A 17,222-nucleotide genomic window follows, 5' to 3' on the forward strand; every position below is an offset into this window, starting at 1 on the left:
CAACCAATGCAGATATCTCATCGAATTGTTATGGCATACGTACTGACAATCTTGAGCACAATCTGCTCGTGCAAATCCTTCACCAGTTTTTTGAAAATGTGCTGTTCCTGCAAAAAAGTGGGGAAACGAAACAAAAAGGAATTGAAATAATGAAATACGGAAATAAGGAAATACGGAAATAAGGAAATACGGAAATAAGGAAATAAGGAAATAATGAAATAAGGAAATAATGAAATAAGGAAATAATGAAAAAATGAAATACGGAAATAATGAAAAAATGAAATACGGAAATAATGAAAAAATGAAATAATGAAATACGGAAATAATGAAAAAATGAAATAATGAAATACGGAAATAATGAAAAAATGAAATAATGAAATAATGAAATAAATTTGTGTGTGTAACAAGAGGTGTTTTCCAAACAGTGTGCACGATGGAGCCGTTATTCCGCGCACGACATTGGAGCACAACGAGTAGGCTTTCCTAACCCTTATTTGTGCGGATGGAGAATACACAAATTTGTAGGTGTAACTGGTGTTGCCTGAACCCTTATGCAGAAACACGTCCAGAAGTATAACCCTTTTGAGGAAATGTCCGTTCATAATATGTGCAAAATTGAAAACATTTTTTATAAACAACTCCTTGTTCCATTCTGAGTTGGCATAAAATGACAAGTCTCGTTCTTCGTCCCGTATGTTGTATAAATTTAAAAAGTACAGAAATGAATCTCCCTTTTGTCGATTTACAACCCTTTTTCTTGTTAAACATTTCAGCAATTCATTCCGAAAATGTATTCCCTCCAATTTGGGGGAATATAAAAGAATGTTTTCTTCGCATAGTACTGATTCATTTCTCTCAGCATCATCACAAGTGGACTTTCCCCACATGCTTAAGTCATGCGTATCAACATGTGAAATTCCATGTGTTCTTTGTCCCGGGATGCTACTGCTTCTACTGCTGCTACTACTCTTAATCATATTGCTGTTCATTTGTTTGTCCACATATGTGTGCGTTTTTTTTTTATTACTTGAAACATTTTTACTCGCATTTGTAATATACAAATATAGATCCCTTATTCTATTGATTCCCCACTTGATCATTGCAATTCTGTCTATCCCAAGACCAAGGGCTAAGTAATCACACATATCATATTGTTTATTTTTTTGAAAAAAAATTTTTTTTTTTAAAATTCCACATCCTAGAATTTCTACCCATTTGTCATTGTAATAAACTTCTGCTTGTAATGAATATTTAGTAAAATCAAAAGAATCTTTTTTTATTCTCCATTTGTGCGTTTTGCCAAAAAGAGCTTCTAATAATGAGCACAAAAAATAAAGGAGCTGTTTTTGCTTCTCAATAAGTTCGTTTTTTATTTTTATATATATATCCATTTGGTTAAAAAATGGAAAATGCAATTTATCAATATTATCTTTTCGAAAAATATTTGAAATGATAAGGAAATTTTCTATGTTCCTCTCCATATGTTGTTGTATACTGGATGATTCCTCTTCCTTTGCACTTTTTTCTCTATCCGCATTTTGATAATATTTATTATACAAGCATATATTGGAGCCTTTTTCCCCTTTTACTTCTTCAGTCCTGTTGCATTCCTTTTTTCTAATAATTTCATTTGTGTGTATATCATCATTTGTCTTTTCTCCCGTTTCCTGCGAACCATTTGGTGCGTATCTCAACTGGTAATTTATGGATCCACATCTCTTGCTACAATATGAATCACATTTCCCCGTCTTTTGTTCATCCCTTATGAGGGAATAAATGTATGGAAACAGAGATGTCGCTTGAGGGATATACAACAGTGAGTCCGAGAAGTAGAAGTTATTCTTATACGATGTTGTGTCATTTGTGTTTTTAATTAAAATATCATTAAAACAGATATTCCTTTGGTAAAGGGGACATTTGTTGTATACTACATGGAAGGATGACTTTGATTGTAAGTATTTCAATATTTCTCTTGTAACATGATGTATGGGATGGTTCTTAATATTGTATACATATTTAAATCTTGCATAATTTATTATGTCATCCTTTACGTAATAATTGTTGTTCAGTTTTGATAATACAAGTTTGCTTACGCAATCGCGTGGGTATTTATTGGCGTTGTAACAGTTGCTGTGTTGTGTGAAAAATATGGTTATGAAAAGAGTGTGAAGAATAACAAAAAGGCACATTTCAGAGATGGGACGCGTGAAAATGTATGGCACGAAAAAAATGCCATATAAAGAGTGTACATCATCGTTTGCTGTGTGTTGTTCTCATTATGCATTTTTTTTTAAAATTGAAAAAAAAAAATAAAATAAACTAACCATTTCGGTGAAAAATGAGAAAATTGTATGACTGTTAAGGTTTTTTTTTTTTTTTTTCAAATATTGTGAAATTTGTATACATATTTATGCTCTCTAATATGGCGAAATTTATATATGTATTTGTTCTCTCTAATATTTTGAAACTTTTTTTTTTTTTTTTTTTTTCTCAGCTTAATCTGAGTAGTAGCTCATAAAATAAATGGATCTATTTTACTTTTTCAACATTCCTCCATATTTTTCAGCTACCAGGTGTGACAAGCAGGCTTCACATAGTTGTTGTAAGCTGTACATTCATGCATTATACATGTCACGTGTGTGATTTTAAATTGTTTCATTAATCGATATGTGTTGCTATAGATTGGGGTGGGGGTGGGTATATTCCCCTTGTTCTTTCTTTCTTTCTTTCTTTCTTTATTTATCTACCTATACCTGCATAACCTACCTATTTTATTATTTTGTTATTTTTTTTTTTTTTTTTTTTATCCCTTTCGCCACCGATTCATTACCTAGCAAGCGAAGCTTGCATTCAAAAGAAGTAAAATAAGTAAATTAAAAAAAAAAAAAAAATTTTGCAATGTTCAAATTCGCCGTGGAATGGATTTACCACTTTAAAATTCAGATTGCTCTGATTTAATTAAAAAAGGGGTGTATATTACATGCGTAGGTATAATATATATAAACGAATGAGCAATTTATAAACGCATGGAATAATGAAAGATTAATTATTTCAAAAGGTAAATTAGTAAAAGTGGTGAAGTATGTGTGTGTGCCGGAGCGTGAGGGATTGTGCGTAAACATGTTTACTTAAAATGTTTAAAAAAAAAAAAAACAGTGACAGTGGAAAATAAACTGGTATAAAATGGAGAATTAGTGTATATCAAATATTATCGCATGGGGCAAGTACTAGTCTTATTAAAGTGTTTGTTTTGTTCATTTGTTTTGTTCATTTGTTTTGTTCATTTGTTTTGTTCATTTGTTTTGTTCATTTGTTTTGTTCGTTTTTTCTGTTCGTTTTTTCTGTTCATTTGTTTTGTTCGTTTTTTCTGTTCGTTTTTTCTGTTCGTTTTTTCTGTTCGTTTTTTCTGTTCGTTTTTTCTGTTCGTTTTTTCTGTTCGTTTTTTCTGTTCGTTTTTTCTGTTCGTTTTTTCTTTTGTCCTTGTTCGATCCTTCGATTTGGTTCCCCTTTCTCCATTTGCTTAGGGGATCACACCCTCTCACATATTCTCCTCTCCGTTTGTTTTTTCTCCCACTCTTATTCATCGTAGTTGTATCCGTCATCCTCTTCATCATCCTCTTCATCACCCTCTTCGTCATCCTCTTCTTCATCTTCCTCATCCTCATCCTCTTCCTCATCGTCGTCCTCAATATCATCATCATCCTCCTCCTCGTCAACGTCATCAAGTTTACTACTTCTATATCCACGAGCTTTTCTACTTTTATGTAAATAATTGGGGGAATTTATACTAGAGTCAAGTACACCTTTGTCTTTCTTTTCACTATCTACCATCATACATTCAGTTGTCAAGACCATACTGGCAATACTACAACTATTTTTAATAACACTTATAATAACGTTGGTACTATCAATAATACCATTTTCTACCATGTTAACAAATTTGTTCGTGTTCACGTCATATCCAAATCCATATTTATCCTTTGAATTTAAAATTATTTTAACGACATTTTCTCCATTCACTCCTGCATTGTCAGCTATCTGTTTTGTAATTACATCTAAACTGCTAACAACTATATTTGCTCCCATTTTTCTTAATTCCATTTCTGATTCCAAATTTCCAATTAGATCTAGATATTTTTTTTCTTCTTGATTTCCTGAGTTTTGAAGTTCTTCTTCAATTTTTTTATGTATTTCATTTATAAAATTTGATTTTATTATTTCTAAATATGTTACACCTCCACCTGGGACATATCCAATATCAATTGCACTTTTTACTGCATTTGTTGCATCTTCATATTTAAATTTTCTTTCCTTTTGTTCAGTTTCTGTATTTCCACCAATTAATATTTTCGCTATACCACCTGATAATGCAGCAATACGTTCATTTAACTTTTCTTTATCATATTTTGATGTTGTTTCTTCATATTCCCTTTTTAAAACTTTTATTCTCTCATCTATTTGATTTTTATATTCTTCCTTTGTTATTAGACTAGTTCTGTCTTTTTTCACTATGAGAGTATTTGCATTTCCTAGCAACGTTAGATAATTGTTGTCAAAGCTGTTCATATTGTTGTGCAGGTTGTTCAGATCAAGTCCCACATCGGCACTTATGTACTTGCTGTTTGTAACAATACACAGGTCTTTCAGATAATCCTTTCTCCTGTCTCCAAAGGAAGGAGCTCTTATGGGAACCTGCGCGTGGGTGGGGTGGGCCATGCGTATATATACATATAAATATTTGTACATATTTGCGTATACATATGAGTATATAAATGTATGTACATATATGTGTACACATATGCGTATATATATAAATGTATGTACATATATAAATATACACATGTGCTTGTGTTAATATTCACAGGCGTTACAATATGGTGAGTTCCGTTTGGGCGGTGCGCAACCGAGGCGAGATTTCCCTCCTCTCTCTCACTCTCTCTCTCTCACTCTCTGTGTCTATATATATACACGCATGCAGGCCAATGTTGTACGAAAAACTGTACCATAGAGATGACTCTACCCTTACGAGTTATTCTACTTCTACGTTTTCTATAACTTTTTTTTTTTTTTTTTATCTCCACTTTTTGTACATAAAAAAAAAAAAAAAGGATACAAATTTTTATGCACTCTCCACTCAGTAGAAAAGTGGGGAGAAGGGGTAGAGAATTCATTTGGCGTAAAGAAAAGATCAACCAGTTCGATTAACGCTTAACTATTCAGAGTAACAACTTAACATGTGCGCGTGACTTACCACTTTGATGGCACCCTTGAGTTTGTTTATAATCAAGGTTTGGAGAACCTCGTTACTGAAATCGTCTGCAATGATGCAGAGAGGTTGTTTGTTCTTAGCAAAAATTTCCAAAATAGGTAAAATAGATTGAATATTATCAATATTCTGATCGGTAATCAAGGTAGAAACATTGTTATATTCAATGTAGTCTTTATTTTCATTGTATAAAAGATAAGGATTAATAATACCTCTATCAAAATTATACCCTTCCGTAAATTCTAATTTATCATTAATATCAGCATTATCATCTAAAATAATTGCAGCATTTTTACCTAATTTATCATAAGCATTTGCAATAATATTTCCCATATGTGTGTCATTATTACTTGCAATAGTAGCTATATTTAATATATCTGTATATGTCTTAATTGGAGTTGACAATGATTTTATTTTTTCTATAATCATTTTTGATGCCAATTGTATTCCTTTCTGTATAGGTATAGGATTGTGATTTTTATTTACTTGTTCAATTCCTTTTGTCGTAATGGTAGCTGTCATTAAAGCTGTTGAACTTGTACCATCTCCTGCTTTATCATTAGAAATATTGGTACTTTCTTGCATTAATTTTACACCATTATTTCTTTTTCTATCTTTTAGTGATATATTTTTTGCTATTGTTACACCATCATTTATTATTAGCGGACTTCCATACTCTTTTTCTAATAACACATTCCTTCCTCTTGGACCTAATGTTAATTTTACTACATCTGATACTGTTAATATACCTTTTAACAATTCATTTCTGCATTCATTTCCGTATATAATATCTTTTCCTTTTACTTTATTTTCTGTCATTTTCATTTTTACATAATTCTCTTTCCTTCTACTTATTATTTTGCTATTTATGTATTTTAGTCTCTTATTTAAAAACCCCCTTTTCTTGCTGCTAATTCCTCTCTTCCCTCTGATGCTTTCAGTGCATCTCAGCATGAACCCTAGTATGGCTAGGAGCAGCAGTATTACACAATGGCTTTTCATTTCGTTCGGTTAGTGATTCTTTTGAATGGAGATGTGTTTAAATCCCACGGGCGCTACACTTCTTCCGTAGTGCTGATTCTCTTTTCTATTTTGCTACTTATCGATTCACCAGCCTTAATGGTCTGGATTGAAATACCTCCTATGTGGTGGCCTCTAATATATATATATATATATATATATATATGTTTGCGTTATGAAACTCAAATATACACATCTACAGTTACAGTTGAAAATATGTATGCGTAGGGACCAAGGTTCCAGTTTCTAGTTTCACCTACGGACCCATGGTGGTGTAAAAAAAACCTTGCAGCCCTTATTCACTGCCCCTCGCTATACACTTGCGTGAGATAAAGAGTTACATGCACTCTAGTATCCCTTAAATGTTTATATAGATATACACATATATATATATATATATATATATATATATATATATATATATATATATATCTACGTATTCATTTTCAAGTGCTTCATACGCTCCTGATTGATGAAATAAGAAATACTGACGTCGGGTGGTTCGAGTTTTACTTCTTCACAGGCACAAGGAACATGTATGTAAAATGAGCTCACTACAACAACAACAAAAAAAAAAAAAAAAAAAAAAAAAAAAAAAAAAAGGACCTATGTAGCCGTTAGAAAACCGTTTGTGAATATTTTTCTGGATGATATATTTTTACTTTATTTTTTTTTAGCCATCACTTGGGACAAAGTGGAGGGATGAAAAATGTAATTATTTGACTCGTATTATATATATGTTGCTTAAAGAAAAAAAAAAAAAAAAAAAAAAAAAAAAAAAAACATTTATCGTATATGTCACACCTAAGAGGAAATGTTTTAAAAATCCTTCAAGGTACTATTCACACAAGGTAAAAAAAAAAAAAAATAAAGTGCCATTTTTTTTAAACAAAAGTTTTCTCCCACATTGCACTTTTGCATAAAAGGGTAGAATAAAGAAAAGGAGGAGAACAGGTCAGAGGTTCCTCCCCCATCTTTTAGTGGCTTCTATGAAAAAAAGCGTATGCGGAGAAATAAAGGGGTGGGGGTAGATGTCATCAGAGAACATGATATGTAGCACACCTCACTTGCGACTTATGCAATGTCGGTGTCCCCTCACCCCAACAGGGGTGGTTCATTTGAGGTTGTTAATTCGGATGTTTTGTTGAGATCGCTCCCATAAGGGTTGTGTTCTCCTTTTTGGCCTCGTATGTTAACTGTTTCGTGAGATTTTCCATATGGGTAAAAAACAAAGAATAAAGGAGAAAATTTCACACTGCTGAGTATTTTTTTATTTTATTTTTTTTTTTTTTTTTTACCCAATGCGTAGCAGGTGTGTTTCATAACTTTGGCTCAAATTAAATGAGTGCACCTTAGCCGATGGATGCAATGAGCAAGGGATTTTCACAAGAATGTTGATTGCATCATTTGTTTTGTCACGTAGCTACTTTTGCTACTTTTACTAATCAGCTTATTTTCTCTTTTTTTTTTTTTTTTTTTTTTTTTTTTTTTTTTTTTTTTTTTTTTTTTTTTTTTTTTTTTTTTTTTTTTTCTTTCCATGCACAAGTACAGCTTCTCTCTGTGTGTTTCTCCTTTAACTGTTTTTCCAACTTCTCAACTTTTTGCATACTTCTACACGCTTGCCCACAACAAAGCATGACATTTCCCCAAGCGCTAAATACTATGCCCTAAATAAATGAAAAAAAAAATAGGCAACCCAGGATTTTTTGTAATCTCCTTTGATAAGCCCCTGGTGGCGTACACACATGTACATATATATATATATATATACACATTCATAGGTATATATATACACATACATAGGTATATATATACACATACATAGGAATATATATATATACACATACATAGGCATATATATATATACACATACATAGGCATATATATATATACACATACATAGGCATATATATACACACAATTGGTAGACCAAATAAAAAGAAATTGAAAAAAAAAAAAAATTATAAACAAAGGCCACATTTACAAACACTACGACAAATAGCTTCATTTTTTATCCGTTTTTATACAATTAACCACGGGATTGTTTACTTCCCCAAGTTCTCAACACAATTTTAAAACCCTTAGTTTAACTTCACCCTCTGCATACTAAGAAGTGTGGACACTGATAGTAAAAAGGTATTTTATATCATGCGTTCATACATAATACATAAGATTAAATGTGTGCGTTCTGAAAACCCCACAATGTGCCAGAAAAAGGCACGTATACACATATGCATATATATTGATTTCCCGCTATCAATAATTAACAACACGAATGTGTAACCTCAAATGGTAGAAGCGAACGAAGAAATGTTGTAACAAAACAGTACAGCAACCAGAGAAGTGAAAAAGGGAGAAAAAAAAAAAAAAAAAATAAATAAATAAAATGCTATACTGTATAAACTTATATTAATGTCAATTTGTTTTTTTTTTGTATAAGTTTGCCAACTTAGGTGTATTTATGTCACCCATTATATGCTTAGTGATCAATCTCAAGTGTATACATAACTTATACAATTTGTAATATGTGTGTGAATAAAAGTAGAACAAATGATGATCCACTATTTTACCCAATATATACTTTTATACCTCGTTCACTCTTGCATTTGCAATCCTACACATTCTTCCCAAATCACACGCCCTCCCCCAATTCCCTTATTTAAAGATGAATGCAGTTGTGAGTAGGACGAAGGTTGTTTTTTTGAGAAGCCGAAGACAATTCTCATCCAAAAAGGAGTAAACAAATTTGAGCTATTTTTAAGAAGAGAAAAATTATTTGTTAGAGAAATGTGGGAAATTATGCATGAACAGGAATATTTTTTTTTTTGCAAACTAGCCAAAACGTTTGCACGAATGTGAAATAGAAATTTCCGTTTTTTCACATTTTCTCACATTTTTTTACACGTTTCACATTTTCGCACATTTTTTCACTTTCCCCCCCCCGCGCAACAGCTACGATGTCATTGTAATAGGGGGAGGCCCTGGTGGGTACGTGTGCAGCATCCGTTGTGCTCAGAACAAATTGAATGTTTTGAATGTAAACGAAGATACAAAGCTTGGAGGGACATGCTTAAACAGAGGTTGCATTCCATCAAAATCGTTATTACATATTGCACACAATTATTATGAAGCAAAACATAGGTTTAAACAAAGTGGTATAGTAATTGATAATGTACATCTAGATGTAGAAGCCATACACAAGCACAAAAATAAATGTATGAATAATTTATCTGATGGAATAACGTATTTATATAAGAAAAATAAAGTAAATCATATGAATGGACGTGGTAGCATTGTAAATAAAAATACTGTACTTGTGCAATGTGAAAAAGGGGATAAGCAGGTAACAGCAGAACGGATTGTCATTGCAACAGGATCGAAACCGATAGAAATACCATTGAAAAAATTAAGTGATGAGAATGCTAACAATGCAGAAAATGTTAAAGACATTTTGGAGTATGATCACCATATAATACAAACATCTGATGATATTTTGAATTTTCAGGAAATTCCCAAAACATTGTCAATCATTGGTGGTGGTGTTATTGGATTAGAAATAGGTTCTGTTTTTTCGAAAATGGGTTCAGACGTAACAATATATGAGTATAACAGTAGGCTATGTAATTTTCTGGACGCAGATGTAAGTAAAGTGTTGCAAAAAACTTTAGAAAAAATTAAAATGAAATTTGTATTTAATACATCTATAATAGGAGGAAACATACAAAATAAAGAAGCCATTTTATTTTCAAAAAATTCCAAGACAAATGAAATAAAAAAAGTAAAATCTGACGTTGTACTTGTTTGTGTTGGTAGAAAAGCGAACTTTGATAATTTAAAGCTAGAAAATTTAAACATAAAATTAAATAAAAATAAAAAAATACCTGTAGATGAATATTTTAATGTGGAATCACAACCAACTGTAAAAGCCATTGGCGATGCGATAGATGGGCCTATGCTTGCACACAAAGCAGAAGAAGAAGGTTACATTGTGGCCAATATGTTATTCAATGAATTGAAGTTAAATAAAAAAAAAAAAACTCATATAAATTATGATCTTGTACCAAGTGTAATTTACACGCATCCAGAAGTAGCTAGTGTAGGATTTAATGAAGAAAAATGTAAACAGATGAAATTAAATTTTAAATCGGCTACTTTTCCCTTTGCGGCCAACAGTAGATCCAGAACCATAGATGACTTTGATGGACTTATCAAAATTATTGTTGAAACAGATACCAACAAAATTCTCGGTTCCCAAATTGTGGGAAATAATGCAAGCGATATGATTCTGCCCTTATCTATATACATTGGCAGTGGTGGATCATCCAAAAGTTTAAGCAAAGTTATATATGCCCACCCGACCTTTTCGGAGGTCATAAAAGAAGTTGCACTGCAGTCCTTCGATAAGCCCATACACATGTGAACGTCAGAAAAGTTCATGCTTATGTGTATGTATGTATTCGTTGGCGTATGTATGTATTCGTGCGTGTATGTATGTATTCGTGCGTGTATGTATGTATTCGTGCGTGTATGTATGTATTCGTGCGTGTATGTATGCGTGTTTGTATATATTTGTATGCATAGTTTCGGTGTAGGTTAGAAACTACTAGGCTGCCGAACCGAATTACGCATTCATAAGTGTGCATATGCGAACGAACCTATAACTTATTTAACTATTTACATTTTTGTCCATTTCAATTTCCATTTTATGCTTTCCCTGTACACTTACACCCACATACTGACATGCCGAATGCGTGGAGCCATGCTCCAATTGTTCTCGTTTTTATAACATTTTCAAACAGCATATGGTATGAAGGGGGAAAAAAAAAAAAAAAATAGTTTTATTTTCACTTTTTAAAGTATATATATATATTTTTTTTTTTTTTTTTTTTTTTTTTTTTATTTTTGTTTTTGAGAATCTCTTAATTAAAACAAAATACACGAAAAAGAAAAACCCTATGAACAAAATGAACACTCATACATGTATAAGCACACGTGTACGTAAATAATTCTTTTCACAAAAATGAACAAAATATAAACGCACTTATTTTTAGTTAACAATTTTCGCTTAGAAGTAAATGGTTGTATGAGGATAAGAGGAAAATGCAATTCTTGAAATGATTGATATTTTTAAACGGTTGTGATGCGCAAAAAATTAAACATGATTCTCCAAATAACTGTGTAAAAAAAGAAGTATCATAGGGGTTGGAAGTGTTGGTGGTGGATAATTATATGTTAATGTTATTTTCTTTTTCTTTTTCTGCACGTACATGTAACTGTTGCGTATGATGACTGAATGAATTTTTTTACAGGTCTCAAAAGAAACTAAAAATTTTTCTCAAGTGGGAAAAGTAATGCATTGTCCAGAATGGTCTAAACTATGGCATTCCTGTTATTCTGAGTAATCATATATTATTTGCATACCTATATGGTTAACAGTAAGGACATTTTTGCTAATTTTAATTTTTACATAGGCTCTAAACATTTTTGCAACGGGAAACTAACCATTGGTAAATTATGAACGTTCAGGTGATTGCGCAATATAAAAAAAAAAAAAAAAAAAAAAAAAAAAAAAAAAAAAAAAAAAAGCCAAAAAGGCCAAAAATGAAGGAAAAGGCATTAGTGTGGTCTTGATCTGTGCCCAAGCCAAATTAACATATGTAGTAATAAAAACAACGTGACCAAGCGAGAAAACAAATGTATTCTACATATGTATACATAGCTCTACATTTTACATGACAAAATGGTTATTTTTGCATATTCTTAATTTTGGCTTAGTGTATGTGTATATATGCATATACTTTTTATTTGTCCCTCGTCGCGAAATGTAACGTGGGTAAACTATTCAAATACCATTAGTAATTTGTTTCCTAAACTGCACACATGTTTGTTACTTTTTTTTTACATGCTTGAGCACAAGGTTATTTTTTATTATATTTTTTAAATATGCACATGTATACACATATGCAAAAACACACATCCACGCATATGTACATTTTGTAAACACGTTTGACTACAGAAAAAGGCTAAAGTGCTAGAATGAGAGCCAAAAAATTGAAGGTAATTGATGATAAGGAACTACAGAAATTGAAAAAGGAATCCAAATGTTGCATTTTTATAAACGATTTGGTATATGATGTCAGTTCATTTTATGAACACCCAGGTGGGGTAGAAGTTTTACAAGAATACAATGGTAAGAGATTGGGAAGAACATATTCTTCGTTATTTTTATTTATATATTGGGTGGGTAGTTGTGGTGCATACCTTTTTTTTTTTTTTTTCATAGATTAGTTCATCCCATTCTAGTTATTCTATCATGCAGCCATATCATACCATGTGTTATCCTGCTCACAGCTGCACACGTGTGTGTATATGTATATGCAAGTGTGTGTATATGTATATGCAAGTGTGTGTATATGTATATGCAAGTGTGTGTATATGGATATGCAAGTGTGTGTATATGGATATGCAAGTGTGTGTATATGGATATGCAAGTGTGTGTATATGGATATGCAAGTGTGTGTATATGGATATGCAAGTGTGTGTATATGGATATGCAAGTGTGTGTATATGGATATGCAAGTGTGTGTATATGGATATGCAAGTGTGTGTATATGGATATATACAAGTGTGTGTATATGGATATATACCCCCCCCCCCCCCTTGCCCCTTTCACCTTTCATCCCTTCGATTATTCACCAGGAAAGGACGCAACGGAAGCCTTTAAACAAATAGGACATTCTAAAAGCGCTCAAAAACTGATGAAGACATATTTAATTGGGATAAAGAAGAATTCGACACTGTATAAGAAAAAGATAAGTACGAAAACTGTGGAGGATAAAACCGAATATTTGGAATATTCCGAGGCAGAGGTAGAAGACGCGACGCAAGCGAATGGAGAAATAACTAAACAGGTGAAGGTTAGTAATTATGTATTCTTTCGCACGTACCCATTGTTGTGTCCTTTGCAAATGCACACTTTGAATTTGTCAGTGTAGAAGCGTAATCGTTGATGCGTGAAAAATTGTCAAGGGACGCATGTTTATTAAGAGTAGTTAGGGCTCGAAAGCGAAAAAAAAAGGACGTAAAAAAATTGGAAGTAAAAAAAATTGGAAGTAAAAAAAAAAGAAGCAAAAAAAAAAGAAGAAAAAAAAAAAAGAAGAAAAAAAAAAAAAAAAAAAAAAAAAAAAAAAAAAAAAAAAAAAAAAAAAAAAAAAAAAAAAAAAAAAAAAAAAAAAAAAAAAAAAAAAAAAAAAAAAAAAAAAAAAAAAAAAAAAAAAAAAAAAAAAAAAAAAAAAAAAAAAAAAAAAAAAAAAAAAAAAAAAAAAAAAAAAAAAAAAAAAAAAAAAAAAAAAAAAAAAAAAAAAAAAAAAAAAAAAAAAAAAAAAAAAAAAAAAAAAAAAAAAAAAAAAAAAAAAAAAAAAAAAAAAAAAAAAAAAAAGAAGTAAAAAAAAAAAAAGGATTAAAAAAAAGGACGTAAAAGAAAAAGGAAGCATAAAAAAAAAAAAAAAAGCAAAATGCTATGAACACACATGCATTATATGTATACTTGTTCACAAATTAACACAAAAAAGAAAATAAAAAGCCACCAAGGTAACACGCAAAAAAATTGCTGAATTTTATACTGCATATCCCCCATCATTTCCCATGCAGACCCCCGAGGAAGAAAAAATCAACTACCCCTTAGTGGCATCCGTAATCTTTCTCTTTAGCATCATATACTATTTTATGTTTTTGAAAAAATAAACACCATGTTGTGTGTGCATTTCCACCCCACCTGCACTTATATGGCATACCTGTTGCGTAACTCTGTTTTCCCAATACAGCTCAGTTGTTATCCATATATATATATATCTGCAAAAACATTAATTTACTTTTCTGATTTTTTTTTTTTTCAAAAAATATTATATCATCATGTATGAGGTATACACCATATTCGGGTGATCATACCAACGAGTGTGCACATGCATATATAAACATAAAACGCATCAGGCATCTCTATGCCTCGTCTAGTACCGGGAATCCCATAACAAAATATTGCACGTGTTCCCTTCGATAAGGTCTCATTCGCTTTACAAAGACACACACACACGCACACATACATACATACACAAACACCAGGTTCGAACTATATATTCCTCCTCAATCACTCCGGTATCATACATCCGATAAGCAAACATATAATATTGGTGGGGATGCTGTTTTTACAGCAGCACCTACTTCACCTTCTTAAGATACTTTTTGTCAAATATGCTACTTTTCTTTTTTTTTATTAAGCTATTCTTGGAAATTTTATGTTTTCTCAGTTGACCATTGCACCAAGTTTCCTTATTTAACTCTTCCTTCACATTGATGCTCTTCTTACACTTTTCATTAAAGCGCATATATTTGTTTATTTTCATATTTTCATACGGATTATTCACGATATCTATGAATATATTTTTCCTTTTATACTCTTCCCTCTGCTTTATTTTATCATATTTTATATCTCTCAATTGTTTCCTTAGGTTTCTGTTGCAGGTAAAGTCGTTCTTCAACATGTTGTTTCTTAGGTAATTTTCTTTTATCACATCATTAATGTTTTCATCATTAATGTTTTCATCATTAATGTTTTCATCGTTAATGTTTTCATCGTTAATGTTTTCATCGTTAATGTTTTCATTGTTTGGGGGAGACTCCTCGTTTGGGATTCCCTCATAAGGCTCTTCCCCACTGTAACATGCCGGTTCAGTAGAGAAATAATGAACACTCTCATGTGCTTCATCTTGCACAAGTTTGTCTTGCGTTCGATTGGATTCTTTTCCCTTGTTGTCTTTTTTCTTTTGAAGGGCATTTATTTCTAGGAGCAAAAAGGGGTTACATTTTTTTTTTTTATTTTTTTCAAAATCTATAGAGTTTATATTATTTCGTCCTGCTTCGGTTAAAACATTTTCAAAATGTTCGTTTTTTTTTCTTGCCCCTTGAGTAACATCATATGAACAATCCTTGGGATTTGTTTCAATAACAATTTTGTTAAAGCATGTTTTGCAAGAAATAGTAAAGGAATAAAATGGAGTGCTTAAATAATGTCCTATTTCTCTTCGTTCACTGTTAAATCTTTCTCCTTTATAAATATATTTTTTGCATTCCCCACATATTATCGTATAGGGAATTTCAAACTTTATTTCGTTATACTCCTTTTTCTTCTTTTTCTTTCTTTCTTCTTTTTCTTTCTTCTTCTTCACAAGCTCATCATCAACGTTCCCATAGTAGAAGTTGTCGGCCCTCGAGGCTTTCAGTGACAACATGGGTGGGGGTGGTTGAAAGGCATGGGCGAAGAAAAATGGAAAAAAATGAAAAAAACGTAGAAAAATGCACAAATTTGATCAAGTTTCAAAATTTGGAAAGTTGTGCAATAACTCAATAGGCCAGCGCTGGTGGCAGGTACAAATTGGGGAAAAAAGGAAAGCTTGAATAAGCGTGCGCGAAACGAGTTAATTTGACATTTTTTAAAAGTCCTTCAAAGGTTTGCTTCGTCCCAATTCAGACCCGTTATTTTTTATTTTATTTTTAAATAAAAAAGGAGATTATTTTGTGTATATATATATATATATATGCTAATTTTCTCTTTCCCTATGGGGTTAAAAACATGAGTAAATTATACGTAAATTCATGGACGTTAACGAGGGTTTATTACCCACATACATTTGTGCATAAAATAATCCTAAGCATGGGGGTACAGGTATATTGAAAACATCACTTACTCATATCCATCAACATATATCTTACAAGCACTATGGAACCACTATTTTTATATTTCACAAACGTTCAATTTCCCCTTTTGATCATTTTTCAGATTTAAAAGGCGGGGCAAAAAAAAAAAAAAAAAAAAAAAAAAAAAAAAACGCGCATATATGTATAAATATATGTATACATTCCAGGGCCATACAATTTTAATGATAATAATTTACGCACCATTGGATGAGTTGAAAAAAAGGCAAAAAAAAAATGAAAGGGAAAAATAAAGGCAAAAAAGAGAACTCCCATTCCCATTTGTTGGGCAAAGTAAGATATCTCATCGAAAGGAATATTTTAAAATGTTTTCACAACCCTTTTTTTGTTTTTTTTTTTGATGAACTTTTTTTAATGCACGCATATGTAAGCAATACACAACATCGTTAGCAGATTTTCCCATTCTCACGAATTTCATCTAGATGGCAATGTGTTGTTAACCTCGTTCTCTCAACCCACCATCCTACATTTTGCGCATACCATTGTAGATAAACACGTGTAGATACATATGTGTTGATATGTACGTGTTGACATGTCCGTGTTGATATGTACGCGTTGATATATGTGTTCATATGTGTTGTTATACATGCGTAAACACACATACGCAGACTCATGGACATACCTACATTCGACCCAATGGCGTTAAAACCACATTTGAAGTGGTATTAGTTATGCGCTTCAAAACTGGTTTAACGGGAGGAAAGGCATGTGTATATGCACAGATGCATGTCTGTATGTGTATGTATGCGTGAATACCTTTTAATAGACTTTGCTACATGGGTGACAATCCTAATTTTGAAAGAGAAAAAAAAAGGGAAAGGAGAAAAACGAAAAAACGAAAGAGACGAAAAAATGGAAAAACGAAAAAATGGAAAAACGAAAAAATGGAAAAACGAAAAAACGAAAACACGAAAAAATGGAAAAACGAAAAAATGGAAAAACGAAAAAAACGAAAACACGAAAAAATGGAAAAACGAAAAAATAGAAAAAAAAAGATGAAAAGATTTAATAACTGTGCACGAATTACTTCACATCTTTACATTCGTGTGGTCTGAAAATTGTATGTCTATATGTGCACACACACATACATACGGCGCATTTAAAATTACATGAAAAAGAGAAACGAGGAAAGAACACGAGCATCATTTAAAAGAGTTTTCTTTACACC

The 17,222-nt window shown here is 31.6% G+C and overlaps 5 protein-coding genes across 5 annotated transcripts; 2 read left to right on the forward strand and 3 right to left on the reverse strand.

The window, feature by feature from the left end:
• Positions 1-17: 17 nt before the first annotated feature.
• PGO_144940 (phenylalanyl-tRNA synthetase alpha chain) lies at positions 18-2,189 on the reverse strand (the record flags this gene model as incomplete). The annotated part of the gene is made up of 2 exons (XM_028690484.1): positions 18-107; positions 489-2,189. The coding sequence occupies 2 exons, from the start codon at positions 2,187-2,189 to the stop codon at positions 18-20; spliced, it is 1,791 nt and encodes a 596-aa protein (XP_028546285.1).
• Positions 2,190-3,576: 1,387 nt separating this feature from the next.
• PGO_144950 (chaperonin CPN60, mitochondrial precursor) lies at positions 3,577-6,268 on the reverse strand (the record flags this gene model as incomplete). Its single annotated transcript, XM_028690485.1, has 2 exons — positions 3,577-4,692; positions 5,252-6,268. The coding sequence occupies 2 exons, from the start codon at positions 6,266-6,268 to the stop codon at positions 3,577-3,579; spliced, it is 2,133 nt and encodes a 710-aa protein (XP_028546286.1).
• Positions 6,269-8,951: 2,683 nt separating this feature from the next.
• PGO_144960 (dihydrolipoyl dehydrogenase, mitochondrial) lies at positions 8,952-10,706 on the forward strand (the record flags this gene model as incomplete). The annotated part of the gene is made up of 2 exons (XM_028690486.1): positions 8,952-9,022; positions 9,239-10,706. 2 exons carry the CDS (start codon positions 8,952-8,954, stop codon positions 10,704-10,706), a joined length of 1,539 nt encoding a protein of 512 aa, XP_028546287.1.
• Positions 10,707-12,322: 1,616 nt separating this feature from the next.
• On the forward strand, positions 12,323-14,029 carry PGO_144970 (cytochrome b5; the record flags this gene model as incomplete). Its single annotated transcript, XM_028690487.1, has 3 exons — positions 12,323-12,476; positions 12,986-13,203; positions 13,937-14,029. The coding sequence occupies 3 exons, from the start codon at positions 12,323-12,325 to the stop codon at positions 14,027-14,029; spliced, it is 465 nt and encodes a 154-aa protein (XP_028546288.1).
• A 470-nt stretch (positions 14,030-14,499) lies between these two features.
• Positions 14,500-15,570, reverse strand: PGO_144980 (hypothetical protein, conserved; the record flags this gene model as incomplete). The annotated part of the gene is made up of 1 exon (XM_028690488.1): positions 14,500-15,570. The coding sequence occupies one exon, from the start codon at positions 15,568-15,570 to the stop codon at positions 14,500-14,502; it is 1,071 nt and encodes a 356-aa protein (XP_028546289.1).
• Between the last annotated feature and the right edge of the window lie 1,652 nt (positions 15,571-17,222).

Source organism: Plasmodium gonderi (genome assembly GCF_002157705.1).
Source record: "Plasmodium gonderi DNA, contig: Chr14, whole genome shotgun sequence".
Taxonomy (NCBI): Eukaryota; Apicomplexa; class Aconoidasida; order Haemosporida; family Plasmodiidae; genus Plasmodium; species Plasmodium gonderi.